The sequence below is a fragment of the Centruroides vittatus genome, unplaced genomic scaffold (genome assembly GCF_030686945.1).
Source record: "Centruroides vittatus isolate TY-2023 unplaced genomic scaffold, ASM3068694v2 contig_943, whole genome shotgun sequence".
NCBI classification, from domain to species: domain Eukaryota; kingdom Metazoa; phylum Arthropoda; class Arachnida; order Scorpiones; family Buthidae; genus Centruroides; species Centruroides vittatus.
The window spans coordinates 1,070,271-1,087,354 of NW_027122626.1; the positions used below are offsets into that span (position 1 = coordinate 1,070,271).

Here is a 17,084-nt window from a genome sequence, read left to right on the forward strand (position 1 = left end):
CAGAAGTGGTCGCTTATTACAGTTGTTGTGTGTTGTTTCCGATCAAAAATCGATGCCCGCGGGTGCATTACACAGGTGGTTGTTTAATACGGGTAACTTATACGAAGACTCTATGTATAAACAATTCTGTGCCAGAAATTTTTGCCTGTTTTGACAGGTGCCCGTCAAATGCAGGTGGTCGCCTAAGCAGTTTTTAATGTACATGATTCTCTCACACTCATATACACAAGTAGGAATCAAGAGTTAGAAGTTAATCAACAAGCATTTAAAAAGATAATTCATTCAAGTATTAACATTTGCAGTTTAGCAAGTAACATCCCATAAAAGTTTTGCATTTTTATCTTAAGTAAATACAGAATAGAGTAATACAAGGAGTCCAAAAAGTTACTGTGCAGTAGAAAAGATTTTAGTAATCTTTTCCACGGCATACTAACTTTTCAGATAACCTTTAGTACTGCTTCATATTGGAATAATTCTTAGAACTTTAACACAAGTATAAAAGATAATTGCTTTATATATATTTATATAAAACACTTATTTCACTACATATGATATGATCAAATAAAACATATTCATTCTACTGAAAGTAAAGTGAATGGTAATTGGTTAATTTGTAACTCTAACTCCTAATCTTTGGTTTTGAATATGGCCATTAATGCAATAAAAAGAAATAAACAAAATGCATTACATAAAACAATAACAATAATTTCTATATAAATATGAAAAATATTTGTTATGTATATAAAATATGAAAATTGTTAATTCACCTTCCTCATGCTCTCTTCTAAATTTTCTGTTGTTTCTGAAGAAGTGAATGGAATTGGGCTACTTAATCCTCCTACTCGTTGTTTGAGAGATTTTGTTACAACAGCTAAAACACCTTCCCTGAAAATTAATATTTGAAACATTAAGTAATTTATATCATTAAATCATACTTAAAAATTACAAATTAAAAGAGATTTACACCTCTCTTTTGCTTGTTGACTCTTAATCTCATTTAATTCTGCTTCCAATTTATCATTAAATTTTTTAAGTTTAATGAGTTCTTTTTCTAATTTACTAGATGAATTTCTAGTTGCATCTGCCATAGCTTCTATAAAAATAAAAACAAAAATAATGTTAAGAATTCAAATGATATATTTCTGAACAGTAAGTTTAAATCCTCAACTAATCCTAATCAAAATAAAAATCAGGATTAATATAATACTATTATAATTTGTAAGATAAACACAATTAAATAAACTAGAGAACCAAAATATATAAATTATTATATATCAAAAGATATATTTTTCATTTCCATAAACTTAATTATATTTAATCAAATGAATTTAAAAAAAAAAAAAACACTAAATTAAAAATTTGAAAAATATTTTTCTTACACACAGATTTTTAGCAAGAGTATCAATGAGTTATATTGTTTTCTCTCATAATTCGATAAAATTGAATTTTATAACAAGTAATTTTAGACCTTTCTTTTACATTTTATTGTGTAAGAATAATTCAGAAGTTTTTGGACAATCAAAAATTTAAAAACTATTTAATTTCATTTCAACTTTACTTTATTAATGCATATATTTCTCACAATTCAACTTACCACTATAAGGTATATGAATTATAATTACTAGGTGTTAATTTTGAATAATTTTAAACAGACCTAATTTAAGAAGAATTGTTTTTAAATTTTAAATGCAATTTTTTCAGTACAATTCTTACATGTACAGCAATCTTTAATTTATTTATTGAATTTAAATTAAATAGATCTAATTTCAAAGTTGATTCACATAATAGCTATTCTTTAATAAATAAATCACTCATTTGGCAGAGAAAACAGCATAAGAAAATTCTAAATAACTACTCAAAAGATTTGTGAAAATGTAAAAAGATAATTTATTCAGTATTAACATTTGCAGTTCAGCAAGTAACACTCTATAAAAGCTTTGTTTTTTCTATCTTAAGTAAATACAGAATGAAGTAATACAGGGTATCTAAAAAGTTACTATGCAGTGGAAAAGATTATTTAAACCTTTTACACTGCTCAGTAACTTTTTGAACACCCTTTAATTCTGCTTCCAATTGAAATAATTCTCAGAGCTTTAACACACAAAAGATAAAAATTGATAATATATTAAATAAAAGATAATAATTGTTTTATATATACAGGGTGGGCCAACGAAAACGAAACGGCAGAGTGTTCGTGTTCGTCCAAGCAAATCGCTCGGACAGGTCGATTTTATTCTCGAGGGGACATCTTATGCAATAAAGTTTTTGCGAATCTGAATATTAACTAAACAAACATTTTTTTTCAAAATAAATGTTTGTTTAGTTAATACAAAATAAATGAGTTTTTAAAATTTTTTGTTGTCTGTTGTATTCAGAATCGCAAAAACTTTATTGCAAAAGATGTCCCCTCGAGAATAAAATCGACCTGTCCGAGCAATTTGCTTGTACGAACACGAACACTCTGCCGTTTCGTTTTCGTTGGCCCACCCTGTATATATATATATATAAAACAGTTATTCCATTATATATGATATGATCAAAATGAAACCTATTCAAGCTCTTTCTTTAGAACTTTTTATTCTAGTTCAATCCAAAAACTATGTTACAATCTTTTAATACCTGTAGATGGAAACAGAAATGCTTAATGTTATAAAAAAAAAAGCTGTGTGCATTCAGGCAATCATTTCAGCAGTTTCTGATGCTGTCTGCAAAGAAACTTTTTTTTTGCTGTTCTCTGAAGAAAAAACACACAAAGTCTATATTCTTTTAAGGTTTCCTTGAAAGATCTGAAAAGAAAAAACTATTAGCACACAGAGGAATCATCTGAACTTAACTAATTCAAAAAGTTTGAAAGTCATTCAAAAAACTTCAAAACACAGGCAACAATGGGGAATTATTTTATCATGTTTACAAACTGACATTCAGGGTCCACTGCTATTGGAATTCAAGAATTCAGGGTAAAATCAATATAGAATGCTAGACAGACTATCCCAATTTCCATCAAGCAATCCAGACAAAATGCTCAGAAAAGCTCAAAATAGACATTATCTTGTTGCATGTTGTTAAAACATCTATAAAACCTTTCAATGAATGCAATGGAAATTTTACAGAATTTACCATATAGCTGAGATTTGGTGTGATTTTTTCAGAAGAGAAGTAGGAAATAAGTAAGAATCAACTATTCCTTTCTAAGAAAATCTTAATTCAGGGTATACAAAGTGATCAGCTGGAGCTAGCCAGACGTAACTCCAGATGACTTGTTCCTGTTCTCCAAATTAAACTTTGCTTCAAAATAGAGACCATTTCAATTTCAGAAATCCAAGAGGCTATAAGAAGGAACTAAACAGCATTGCAAAAAGATCCTTTTATGAGAGATTCATAAATTACTAGACCTTGCAAAAAATTGTATAGATCATGGACAAGTATATTTTCAAAAACTGACACTAAATTAAATTATTTCTACCAAAAAATTTTTTTATAAATTGTCTTCAAACTTAGTACATACACTTTGAATGGGAGGAATGGAAAAGTTTGTCATATTGTGAAAAACATTTTATTTATATTATTTTAACTTTTGTTCTCCTTTCTCATTTTTTTTACAGAATTAAGTTAATGGTAATATATAACAAGAAAAATTATTTTTTGTTAAAAATAGAGATGAAAAAAATATTTTTTTTTTTGTAAAAAGTGTCTCATTTCTGCTTGTTTCTCCTACTGTTTTCCATCCTAGGAATATTTACAATATTTTACAGACAAGTAATATTTATAATACCTTTCATTATATGTTGAAGTGATGCAATTTCTTCTTGGCATTTTTGTTTTTCTGCTTCTATTTCATTTTCTTTCTGACATTCTGCAATTGCAACTAGAGATTTAGATTCATTTAATTCTGTCTGAAGTTTACATAATTCAGATTCTAATTTTTCTTTTGTTTGTAAAGCTTCTTTTAAAGCTTGTTTTTCTCTGTTGAGTTCCTCTAAAATATAAAAACGGAATTTAATACATTCTTTAATAAATACTTGCTTTATGATATAATATTTAAATTTTTGCTATCACAATTAAAATACTAGATTAATATTGTTAATTAAATTCAATACACTATATAATTTTAAATATATAAAATAAACTATGCTATTTTAAATGCAACTATTCTTATTTGAAGTTTCAAATGCTTTTCAGGTTTGTTTAAGTTTGTAAATCGTATATGAAGATAAGTTGAAAAAACTCAAAAAACATCTTATACTTAAACATACTTCTTTAATGAAATAACATTTATCTTCCTAAAAAAATAAATTCTTATTGATATTTTCAGAATGCCAAAGGTATAGCTTGCATACTCTATTGAACTGAATATACTGTATACTGATGAGTACAAAGCAACATAAAATTCTTCAAGAGGTTAATTCTTACACTTAAAAATATTACTACTTTTACTAATTGTAAGTTAACTTCAAATATTTGAATAAAAAATTACTGAATTTTTTGAGATTTAAAATGGAATAGAACAATATTTCAAATTAAATTAATTTGTAGTTTTTCACAATTAGAATATATTTATATATTTATTAAATTGCCAGCTTGATGGTGCCCCAATCGTTTTGAAAGATGGAGGTGTACTGGCTGTGAGAAATGGTAATGCTGACTCATCGAGATATTTGCAGCTCTGAGGTAACACGTCTTGTGCATAGTTCTGAACTGTGTTTAAGCCAGTCATCCTCTATTGTTCAGCTGCCACTGCTCGAGATACAATAGCTTTGCTGTAGTGAGCGATGAAGGGTGGTGGATCTGTTGCCAACAAATGTCTGGTGTCCTAGACACCTCTTCAAAATACCAAGTCAGTGCATCCCCCAAAAGGTAAGAGATTAGGGCTTTGACTCCGCCTGTCAGTTAGGTTGCTGGAAACTCTCTGGAAGAGATCCATCCAAGTGTCAGCTCTTATGTGAGCAGTACTGCCACTGTAACGCTCAAGAATTGAGCCAACAAAGCAGTAAAAATGATTTTCGTCATCAATGTTGATCAATCCTGATTTCCAGTTGCCCGAATCACAGCAGTGCTCAATTTATCCCAAGTCATAGACAGACAACTTCAGCCAATATTTCAGTTCTTAAATCAACATGTCTTTTGCGTATCTCCTGTCTTATTGCGGCCAATGCATCAGCAATTGACTGGAGACCAACTTCTGGAACCAGTGTTGGTAGCAAACATAGCCTTTCTCAAGTATTTTTTCTTGGCATTGTTATTCTCTAGACCAGTGATTTGCAACCTTTTTTTTTTGTCACAGTACACTTTTAATAATTTAAAAATTTGGCAGCATACACAGTTACTTCAATAAGTACTCCAGGATGTCATGAAAGTGATTTTTAAATGTAATTGGTTATTTAGGTCACATTGTCTAACTGGTAACTGCCTGGTTACTACCGACAGTTACTGGTAACACCGGTTACAATTTCCAAAAGTGCCCTAGGAAGGTAGAATCTATTGAACTACTTGTGTGACGTCGCTTATGTATGAGTATTCATAGTGGCGGCACATTTCAAAAATCTCGCGGCACACTAAAGTGCCGTGGCACAGTGGTTGAGAATCACTGCTCTAGACTAACGACCAAATCAAATTAATGATGACTATTCAAACAAGTGAGAATCAAATCATCATGACCATACAAAAAAGAGAAATAAGTTTGACTAAGTCTTACAATCATTACTAGTGACACAACTGCTTGACTGAGATCCTGTCAACTCTGACAAATGAATCAGCATCAAACTGATTCAAACCGATAAAGGTCAAAAATCTAAAGTTAAACATGGTGACTTATCACAAGCTTAAGACAATCGTCATTAGCAAAAGGCAGAAAACTTGAAAATGTCCATTAGAGGTCCAGGGACTCGGATGTCTCTCTAGAAACAATTGGGGCATGTCCAGGCTGGCGATTCAATATACAGTGAAACCTGTTTTTATGTGGGGGATAGGGACCGCATTAAAAAAAAAAAAAAAAATTGCACAAAACTTCACGAGTGGCTATAAAAAATAGTTTTCGCAACACAATTAAAAAAATATTTTTTTTATGCGGTCAATAGGGACCGCATAAAAGAAGTCTCACATAGAAAATAACTCAAAACCGTACGAAATAGAATTTATTGACAACAGATGTCAGCACTTGACTGCATCGTCTGGTCTATCGTCTGTTTTACATATTTTTGTCCAGGTGGTGTTTTGTTGACTTAAAAAGTAAATTATTTCATTTTTCGCATATTCATGCAATAATGTTACTATAATAAGTGCATTTATGCTATAATAAGTTTATTTAGCTATAATAAGTCAACGTGAGACATGACGAATCGCACGAGACTAGTCGCCAACTATACCGCACAAATAAAAAATTCGCATTAAAAAAATCGCACAAATAAAAATTGCACATAAAAAGAGCGCATAAAAACAGGTTTGACTGTATTAAATATTAATAGGAACATAACAATAATGCTTGTCTAATACGTTTAATTTATTACATAACCAAACTTAAAAAAATAAAATTTTTTAATAATTAACAGACATGAAATAAAGATAAAATAACATGATTACTTGGTTGACTGGTTCACAAGTTAAAATAGTTACTGACTTAGACAAAATAGAATATTAACATTAATGCTATTGAAAAAAATGCATAAAGGATCTCAAGAGGTTTCAAAACCATCATTTAATTACACATTCCACTAAGTTGGCTGATCAAGTAGTGATCATCTAGTGCAGGAATGGCAAACCTTTTTGAGCCTGCATGCCATATAGTAAGAATACTTAGCTTTAAAGAAGTTTATGCATGCCAAAGTTTTAGACTTTGAATAACAATATTTAAATAAATTAAATAAATATGCTTCAATTAGAATAAATGTAAAATAGCTGATTGAAAAAAGGATAATCAGGTGGTAAACTGAAATGATGATTGAATGAAAAAGACAGATAATAAATCAAAATCATATAATATGTTATGTGCCAGATGATTTCTCCTTACGTGTGACTTAGGCAAGCATGCCATAGGTTTGCCACCCGTTCTAGTAGAACGTCTTTCTTGTGTTCTCATGTAACAATGTTTAAGAGCATCTACAGTATTATCAATGTACAACAGTAAGTTAGAAGTCAAACTGCATGCATAGTATCTTATATGTTCAGGCTAATTCTTCTAAATTGAACACATTTCTATCTGTAACTAAATCTGCTATATGAACAATGAAGACAAGTTTGTTATTGTCCTGATAGATGATTTTATGAAACATAGTCAAGCATATATTACTTGATACTAAAACAAGAAAGTTGTTTATTCTTATTTAAATTCCATACTCTCTATCTGAACTGCTGTATGTTACTATGTATATAATTCATCTCTGTAATCCAAAAGATTTTTGGTAGATGGTCTCACAGCAAAACTTTAAGTTAGGAACTCTCTTTTATTCCTTAAAAAATGACATATGCATTTCGGGTTGGTATATTCATCCAACCCCTCCTCAGTGCTAATTTTTAAAAAGACAAAAAAACTTTCTTACGTGAAGAAAGTACACCAACCACTATGAAGTTAAGAAGATCCATAAGAAGTGTTATACCTAAACATGCAGTATGGAAGATTGAAAGGAAAATAATAAAATCGGTAATTAGATTTAAGTATAAGAAATGTAATAATCTCAAATACCAAATAAGAAAATTATTATGTAGACTTAAATATAGTGAAAATCCTTATAAAAATATAGCTAGAGAATATAAGTATAAAAAAGAAATGAAACTACATAAGATGTTTTCCTACCCTACACCTAAAGAAAAAGGTGATTGGATTAATAATCTTATTGTAAATAACACGGATATCTTAATACCTAATCCTGTTAAAAAATTCCTAGCGTTGGGTTTTGAGTATAACTTACCTAAAGCTGAACTTACATTAGATATAATTGCGAATATAGACAAGAGTATAAAAAATCTTACTGTCAAAAAAGAAGATGAAAATAATTTAATAACATTAGTTATTCAAGATTTAAAACGTGTAGATCAAAGAGATAAATATAAGATTAATAAATGTAAAATTAATATGTCATTACTTATGAATTTTCTTAATAGTAATAACCTTACAATTATAAAAGCAGATAAAACGAAACAATTAGTTATAATGAATAAAAATAAATTAATTGAAAAAACTAGTGAACAAATTAAAAGTAATAATTATATCCAATTAAATGAGGACCCATATGAAGAAATTAAAAAGAAATTAATTAAACTGGTTAAAAAAGGTATTCAGAATAATAATATTAGTAATAAATATAAAAATTATATACTAGATTCTAGAAATGATAGAACCCCACAGTTAAATATTAAATTGAAAACGCATAAGCAAGATGAGAAAAGTTTAGGCCAATTGTAGATTTTAAATTTTCGGTTCTATATAATTTGGAGCAGTATATTAAACAACAGCTAAAACATATTGAGAATTCTATTTATAGTGTGAATAATGCTGATATGGTTATTAATAGAATAAAAAAGTTAAAAAAAGAAAATACAGATAAATTAATGAGCCTTGATATAAAAAATATGTATCCCAATATAAATTGGGAGTTAATAAGAGATAGTTTAATAGAATTGAATGTAGAAAAAAATTTAATTGATTTGATACATTTTGCATATACAAATAATTACTTTAAGGTGAATGATAAGTTTTATAGACAGATTGAAGGTATAAGTATGGGGTCAAAAATGGGGCCAAAATTAGCAGAAATAGCTATGATTAATATAGATAAGAAAATAAATGACATTAACAGCATAAAATTAATTGTGAGATATGTAGATGATTATTTAATAATATATAACAGTAGTTTAACTAATGAAAACATTATACATCCCTTTATAAATGGTATAAATAAAAAAATACAATTTGACATTGAACTTGAAGAATCCAAAAAAATTAATTACCTTGATATCACTATTATAAATAATATTAAAAAATTTGAATTTATAACATATAAAAAATCTTGTGATGTTAAAAAAACCATGAATTACAATTCTTACATTCCTGATTATATAAATAAGAATACATACATGATGGAATTAAAAAAGATTTATACACGTAGAACAGAAGAACATATTAACCTTAAATTAGAAGAATTAGATAATAAATTCATTTTGAATGATTACCCAAAATTTAAAATTAATAAGTGGAGAGCTGATTTTTTGAAAAATAGATTTAATACAAAATATAAATCTGAAAAACAGTATAAAAAATTCCCATACATAAAAGATATATTTGAAAATATTAGTAAAATCCTTAAGGAAGACAATATATGTTTAGCCCCGTCTTTGACTAATAAGATCACAGATAATGTTTCTAGATATATTAATAGAAGTAACCTTAATAATATAGATCAGTTAAATAAGACAGGTATTGTATATAAAATAGAGTGTAACTGTATGAATCCATGTAGTTATATAGGTGAAACTGGTAGGAGATTAAATATACGAATAAAGGAACATGAAGCGGCTATCAGGTTGAGGTATAAAAATTCACCTTGGTATGAACACACGGAAATTAATAAATGTAAAATTAATCGCGATAATATTAAAATTCTACATCATGAAAGGGATATATATAAATGTAAATTTAAAGAACATTTAGAAATTAAGAAAAACCAAAATAATTTAATAAATATTTCTGATGGAATGCAAATAGATTCTAGATGGTATAAAGTGATAGAGGGTGCTATATAGTGATGGAATGGTGATGTTGTTGTGATTGATTTAAAAGTGTATTCTAATGTATCACTAGTTGATTTGATTGTTCGCATGCTATTTATCTTTTAGAGGTATGTATTGTATTAGTTATTGTGTATACTGGTTGTTTACAATAATAGTCATAATGTACAATGGTTTTTAGAAGTGATGTTTTGCAAACACTTCAAGTGCACCTTAATTGGAAAGCAAATTGTTTGGTGTGTGGATGTAGTGGTAACTCATACACAACTTTTACTTTAAAAGTTAGTAAGTATGACATCTTGTAATGTATTTGTGTCATGTATTGGGTATTATACCCCCTTCTCCTTTTTTTGTCTTTTTAAAAATTAGCACTGAGGAGGGGTTGGATGAATATACCAACCCGAAATGCATATGTCATTTTTTAAGGAATAAAAGAGAGTTCCTAACTTAAAGTTTTGCTGTGAGACCGTCTACCAAAAATCTTTTGGATTACAGAGACGAATTATATACATTAAATTCCATAGTTTGATGTACAAATATTATAGGTAAATTTATAGATTATTTCACTTTGGAAAGAAGTTTATTAAAAATAAGAATAGAGTAGCAGTATTAACAATTGCAGACTTAATAATGGTTAATTTTTCATGAAGCAGGTTTCTATTTCAAGAATAAAGTAAAACATGTTTAATGATTGGATAAATAGCCAAATATGATAGTTTGTATTGAAATGTGTGAATTAGGCTCTGATTTATATTTAATTACAATGGGTGCCACACATTGTAATCACTTTGAGTACACTCTATACTGATAACAATAACAGAGTAATAACATTATGCAATGAAATTAATTATACCACAACTGAATAAAAACATCATTTTACAATTTTTGATAAAACTATTTTATTTATATGTTTTTGGTAAAATTTAAAATTTATTTAATATAAAACATAAATTAAAGTATAAGTGAATAAACTTGCCTTCCTTTTGAATAAAAAGATCCTTCAATTGTGCTCGTTTCTGACCAAATTCATTTTCCATTTCTTGTTTTTCATGAACAAGTTCCTTTTCTCTTTGTCTGAGCTGCTGTACCAATTTATGTAATGATTCCACATCTAAAATAAAAAGTTAACTTTATAAAATTATTATTATAACAAGTTACTTTTTCCCCAGAGAAGCTAGCATATATGGACCTTTTTCCATTCAGAAAGCATTAAAACAAATAAAATTACTTTTAATATTTGAACTATATATAAATCATGCATACAATCTGACAACTTATACTTTAATATGATAAGTTATTAGAAAATCTATACAGATTTTTAATTTAGAATAATTTTTTTAATATCACTACATATAATAAAACTATCATTTTTTTTTTTTTTTAGGAAACTGAAAATATTCCTATAAGAATTTTTCTCAAGCAATCAATCAAATACTTTCAAAAAGCATCTCAAAATGCAATTTTAAATTTCTCTATTTTGTTAAGCTGTTTTGTTAAAATAGTTTTTGTTTATCCGAATAAATACAATTTTTAAAAAGTTATAAGTTAAAAGTTTATTCAGGAAATCTGATAAATCTGAGTACAGTGAAAATTGTTTAAGCAGGATTCTCAGTAAGACAGAAACCAACTTATTACAAATTTTTTCCCCCATAACATACAATTGTACATTACATAATATGTATTATAATGTAATTTTGTCTGTATAAGCCACTGCTTAACTATTTAACACAAACATGGAAAGCAATTTTAAATCTACAAAAGGTAAAACACATGGTCTTTTATGTGTTTTACTGTATTTTTAAAGGATGCTCTTAGAGACAGGCAATCTATCAAACTATTATAGTTAGTTCCAGATTATAACTGTACCATGATTTGAATTTTGTTAATTATAAAACAAAACACATAAACCTAACACATCATAGTTCCTAATGAAACTGGTGAAATCATCTGCTACAATCAATAAACATTGTTAGATATAATTTATTCATTGTTCATAGTTGTTATTGCCACTAATTTATGCTTTTCTCTGTTGCTTCAAATAGATTTAAACAAAATAAGCTTTTATTTTCTTTGTATATTCATTATTCTAGAATGTTTGCTTCAAAGTATTCACTTCAAAACAAAGATAAAAAGTATTCATGTATGGTACAGAGAAATTCATTTTGTTGTACAAAAATTTTCAAACACTAATCTGTTTTAAGCCTTTATTCATTAGGCAAGATGATGTAAATGAAGTAGAAAGAAATGACATTGACAAAACTAAACAACTAACATAAACAAAAAAAACAAAAAAATAGAAAACTACTTTAATTAAATAATTAAGGGAACTAACAAAACTTAGATACAGATGCCAATTTCAATTTTATTTCTGTTAACAAAAAGTTATACATTTTTATTTTCATAATATTGCATAAGTTAATAAATTTGATTTGTAAATTAAATATAAAAACTGAAGAGTATTTAAAAACAGTAAAACAAAGACACCATAAAACTAAAACTCTTACATTATATTTCTAAATCACAATTTTTGTAATGGTATGTTGTTTTACTTTCTAACTTATTTAAATCATTTTTTCCTAAATTTGTAAAGTTCTATTCTACAACAGATTACACTTTAAAATATTATTTATTTTTTGTGAAATTATGTTTTTCAAATTTGTATTGGTCAAACATCAATCATCATACAACCCTGTTGGTAAACCCTGATTTCTGAAATTCAGCTCAGCTCATTGCTTTCAGCTCAATTTTTATCTTTACAATAGTGCAGTCAAATCTGTCTATCTCAAATGTCACAGGAACAAGAAAAAAAATTTGAGATAGACCGGTTGAGATATAGAGGTTCAAATGTAGTAAACAGTAATAGGTTTGATTCAAGGTATGGTATTTTATTGATACAATATCATGTACTGTACAGTACATACCTGTATTAGGTAAAAATAAAACATTTTTGACATTTTTTAGTAGAAATAGTTGGTCAATATTTTCTGATGCCTTGCTTTTTTTGACTAGACAATTTTTTGAAGATAAACAATAGCTAAAAATGCATCCTGACTAATATCTGCCTGACATTCAAGGAAAGTTCTCAACATTTCAATGGCCTTTTCTGCTTCTTTTGTGATAATAACTTACAGTGAATCATTCTGATCCTCTAGTTCAGTGGTTCTCAAAGCGGGTGCCGCGAAATTTTTAAATAATTAAATTAAAATTACTTAAAATAATTGAATTCAAGTATTAAATTAAATAAATAATTAAAACAATTATAAAAAATGAATATTGGTTTTTTTCTACTAATCTTGTTACATCGCCACTTGTCTCAGTGACTCGGTAATTGGCAACACGTAAATACTAGAAAAAAAATGAACTAGTTACTAGTTGTCTGTTCTTCTGCTCCTTCAGCGAGTAGAAGTGCAATATAAATGCATTGAATGCAGTAAGTAGTTGTTTTTATTATTGTTATATGTTCAGAAAATAACAAAAAAGCATCATATACAAATATTTTTCTTCTTTAATTAAAACAAGAAAAATAAATTATTAACTTTTAATTAAATTTTATAATAAAATATTGAAGTTAATTATGTCGTTCAATATCATGAATAATTTTTTCATTAAAAAAAGAAAACGTGAAGATTCTAATGATCAAGAAGTGGTTACTGATAGCAAAGCTAAGGAATCAATTAGCACTAGAAAATCATCAAAAATTGAGAGCTCTATTAGTGAAGATTTGACTATTTTTAACATTGAGCAACCAACAAGCACTACTGAAACAAAAGAAACAGAAACAATAAGTTCTCATAAAAATGTTGCATTAAAAAAGAATGTAAAAACTCGCTTATATCAAGACAGTTACCTAAAAATGGGATTTACCTGGTGTGGTGATAAATTAATTCCCAGACCAAAATGTATTGTGTGTGGTTTGGTTTTATCAAATGAAGCTATGGTTCCCAGTAAACTATTGCGACACTTCTCCACAAAACATGATCACTTGTCTAAGAAACCTCTTGAATATTTCAAAGATCTGATAAAATTACAAGAAAAACAAAGTAAAAGTTTTGTAAAAAAAATATACAATTACTGACAGTGTTTAAGAAGCCAGTTATTTAGTTGCAGAAATAATCGTGAGAGAAATGAAGCCTCATACTATTGGCGAAACTTTGATTTGCCCGGCCTGTACAGCAATTGTGAGAACAATTTTTGGTGCTGAAGCAGAAGAAGAAATAAAAAAGATTCCTTTGTCAAATGACACTATGAGTAGATGTATTAGTGATCTATCAGTTGATATTGAAAAATCAGTTATAAATAAAATAATCGAATCGAAATTATTTAGTTTGCAGTTGGATGAGTCAACTGATATTGGTGGTAAAGCACAATTACTTACCTTCACTCGATTTATTGAAGATGATGAAATTTTGGAAGAATTTTTATGCTGCAAGGAATTCGAAAAAACTATGACGGGAAAAGATGTTTTTGATATCATGAACACATATTTTAATACAAATGGTCTATCTTGGAAATCTTGCGTGGGTGTATGCACAGATGGCGCCCCTTCAATGATTGGAACTATAAAAGGATTTGTTTCATATGCTAAAAAGGAAAATGAAAACATTGTAACAACTCACTGCTTCATTCATCGTGAATCATTGGTAGCAAAGACAATAGGCCCTGAACTCAAAACAGTGTTAGAAGAAATCATTAAAATGGTTAATTATATCAAAGCTAGACCATTAAAATCGCGTCTATTTGCAAAACTATGTGAAGAGATGCAATCTCATCATAATAACCTGCTTCGAAATGAGATGGCTTTCGAAAGGTCGCGTTTTAAATCATGTTTTTGAACTTAAAGAAGAAATATTAATATTTTTTCAACATGAAAACAAACCAGAATTTTGTGTATTATTACAAAATGATTCTTGGTGTTCCAAACTAGCTTATTTAACAGACATATTTGATCACCTGAACAAGTTAAACTCAAGCATGCAAGGTAGAAATAAAAATATTTTAACATCTGTAGATAAAATTAAAGCTTTTAAAGATAAAATAAAAATGTGGAAGATAAAAGTAAATGCAAATAATGTAGAAATGTTTATTCAAGTTGCCAAAGAAAAATATAACAATACAGATTTGTAGAAACTTATTTACAGTCATTTAACGTCGTTAGAATAAAAAATAAACCATTATTTCTCTGACATATCAGTTGATTTGTACGACTGGGGATTCAAAATCCCTTTGTAGAGACAACAGAAATAAGTAAGTTCAGTCTTGCAGAAGCCGAAGAATTAATTGATGTATGTAACGATCGTACGTTAAGATTGAAGCATTCAGAAATGAGTCTGAATTCATTTTGGATAACAATTATGAAGAAATATCCCAATATAGAATTCAAAGCACTTAATATTTTATTGTAGTTTTCCTCATCGTATCTCTGTGAAGTGGGATTCTCTACACTCGTAAATATTAAAACAAAGAAGAGAGAAAGACTAAAGGCCCTTGAAAATGAGATGAAGGTATGTCTTTCAAAATCACGACCTAATATCAAGGAAATATGCAAACACCATCAGGCACATACTTCACATTAAGTTCACATTTTATCATCAGATACCTTTATAATAATAACTTTTGTTTTGAATGTGTTTGCATTGTTTGGAAATAAACTAACTTACTTTAAAAAACTTTTATTTTTTTCAAAGACTTCTTCATATCTTTACTAACCGTAAAAAGCAAAAAAATAAATTAATAATAATAATAATAATAATAGGGGTGCCATGAATTTTGTTTAATAATTTCAGTGTGCCACCAGACAAAAAAGTTTGAGAAACACTGCTCTAGTTCATTGTCGTCATCAGAAACTCCTCTCACATTTTCCATGATCTATCATCTATCAGCATTCCGCATGTTACCAGGAAATCGTCCACATCCAAAAACTTTTCAAATGAAATGTCTAGATTAAGTCTATTCTTGATGATTATCCAATATTCTGAATTACTTCACTGGTTTCTATGTCTTTCACCATGTCAATAATGTTTTGTTGTTGTTCCTCTGCCTCATTGTTTCTTTACTTAAACCCAGCTTTCAGAAAACTGTTCTTGATTGTCTTTTCTGCAACATTCCTCCAAGCATAATCTATCATCCTCATAGTATCCAAAACATTAATATGGGAAGGGTATTGCCATTATCAATGGCATCTTATAGTGGGAAGTAGAAATCTTACAGTGTTGTTTTTTTAGAGCATGGAGGTTGGAATATGCATTGCAGTTATTAATGAAAAGAAATTTTTTTAAACCCATTGATTTGTCAATTTCTTTCAACCAATCACTGAAGATTTCATTTGCCATCCAAGTTTTCTGGTTTGCTTTGTATGTTATAGGAAATGATTTCTCTTTTGAAAAACATCTAGACTTTGCAGAACATCAGTGGTGGAAGTTTTTCACTTTCAGTTTGATTAACTGCTAAGAGTACAGTTACACGAATTTACTCCATTTCCCACCTTGGCACTTTTGTTCCTTGAATATCTCAGTTCAGTTGGGTAAACATTAGAAAAAAAGGCGTTTCATCTGCATTGATGACATCCATTGGCTAATAGCCTTGAACAAGAGAAGGGAGCTTCTTGATCCACTCTCACACTTTTGCTGCAAAGTTTCCTGACCACTTCAGTCTCACTGAAGACAATGTTGTGTCTACTTTAAATCTCGAGCCACCCATTGCTGACTTTAAATTCACTATGGCTAAGTCTTTTGGAAAATCTTCAGCTTTCCTTTGTAACATCATTCTACTAAGAAGAACTCCTTGGTCACAACATTGCACGAATCATTTTCTCACACATTTGTCTATTTCTGGAAAAGAATATTTCCAATTTTTTCCACTTTCTTGTTGATGTTTTCAAAGTTTCTCTCTACTGAATCTCTATTCTTTATCATCATTGAAAGAATACTCAATAAAATATCAAAGTTAGTCACAACTTCATTCTTTCTTATTAGAGGATTTCAGTCAAAAACTTTAAGATTTTCATTTTTTCTTCAATTGAAAGGACATTCTACTTTCTTTTCACACCAACCATTTGCTTCTCTTAATATCACAATCAAACTTAAATTATGTCAAAAAACCATTAGTCAAGGAAAGTTCATTAAAATCCATTATAATAGGTCAACCCCCAGCAGCCAATAAGATGAAAGTCAAACTCGTAGCCAACCAGAGAAAAGCAGTTTTAATTGCAACTATGTACTGTATTGTAAGAGATGTTTCTCAACTACAATTTTTATCAAAATATAGTTGCCGAGCTTTGAAATTGATTTTAACACTTCAGTCCATAATTTGAGATATAGAGGTTTTGGGAGAAAATTATTCAAGATAAGCATGGAAAATATATTGAATTT

At 28.5% G+C, this 17,084-nt stretch overlaps 1 protein-coding gene across 1 annotated transcript in view; it reads right to left on the minus strand.

Moving 5' to 3' along the window:
• Nucleotides 1–17,084, minus strand: part of LOC136985030 (rab GTPase-binding effector protein 1-like) — a 67,793-nt gene that overhangs the window by 39,926 nt on the left and 10,783 nt on the right. The window contains exons 2-5 of the mRNA XM_067282220.1: nt 10,694–10,828; nt 3,773–3,976; nt 967–1,093; nt 768–885 (exon numbers count right to left, since the gene is read on the minus strand). Of these exons, the coding sequence (XP_067138321.1) occupies nt 768–885; nt 967–1,093; nt 3,773–3,976; nt 10,694–10,828 (584 nt within the window). The remainder of the gene's footprint in view (nt 1–767; nt 886–966; nt 1,094–3,772; nt 3,977–10,693; nt 10,829–17,084) is intronic.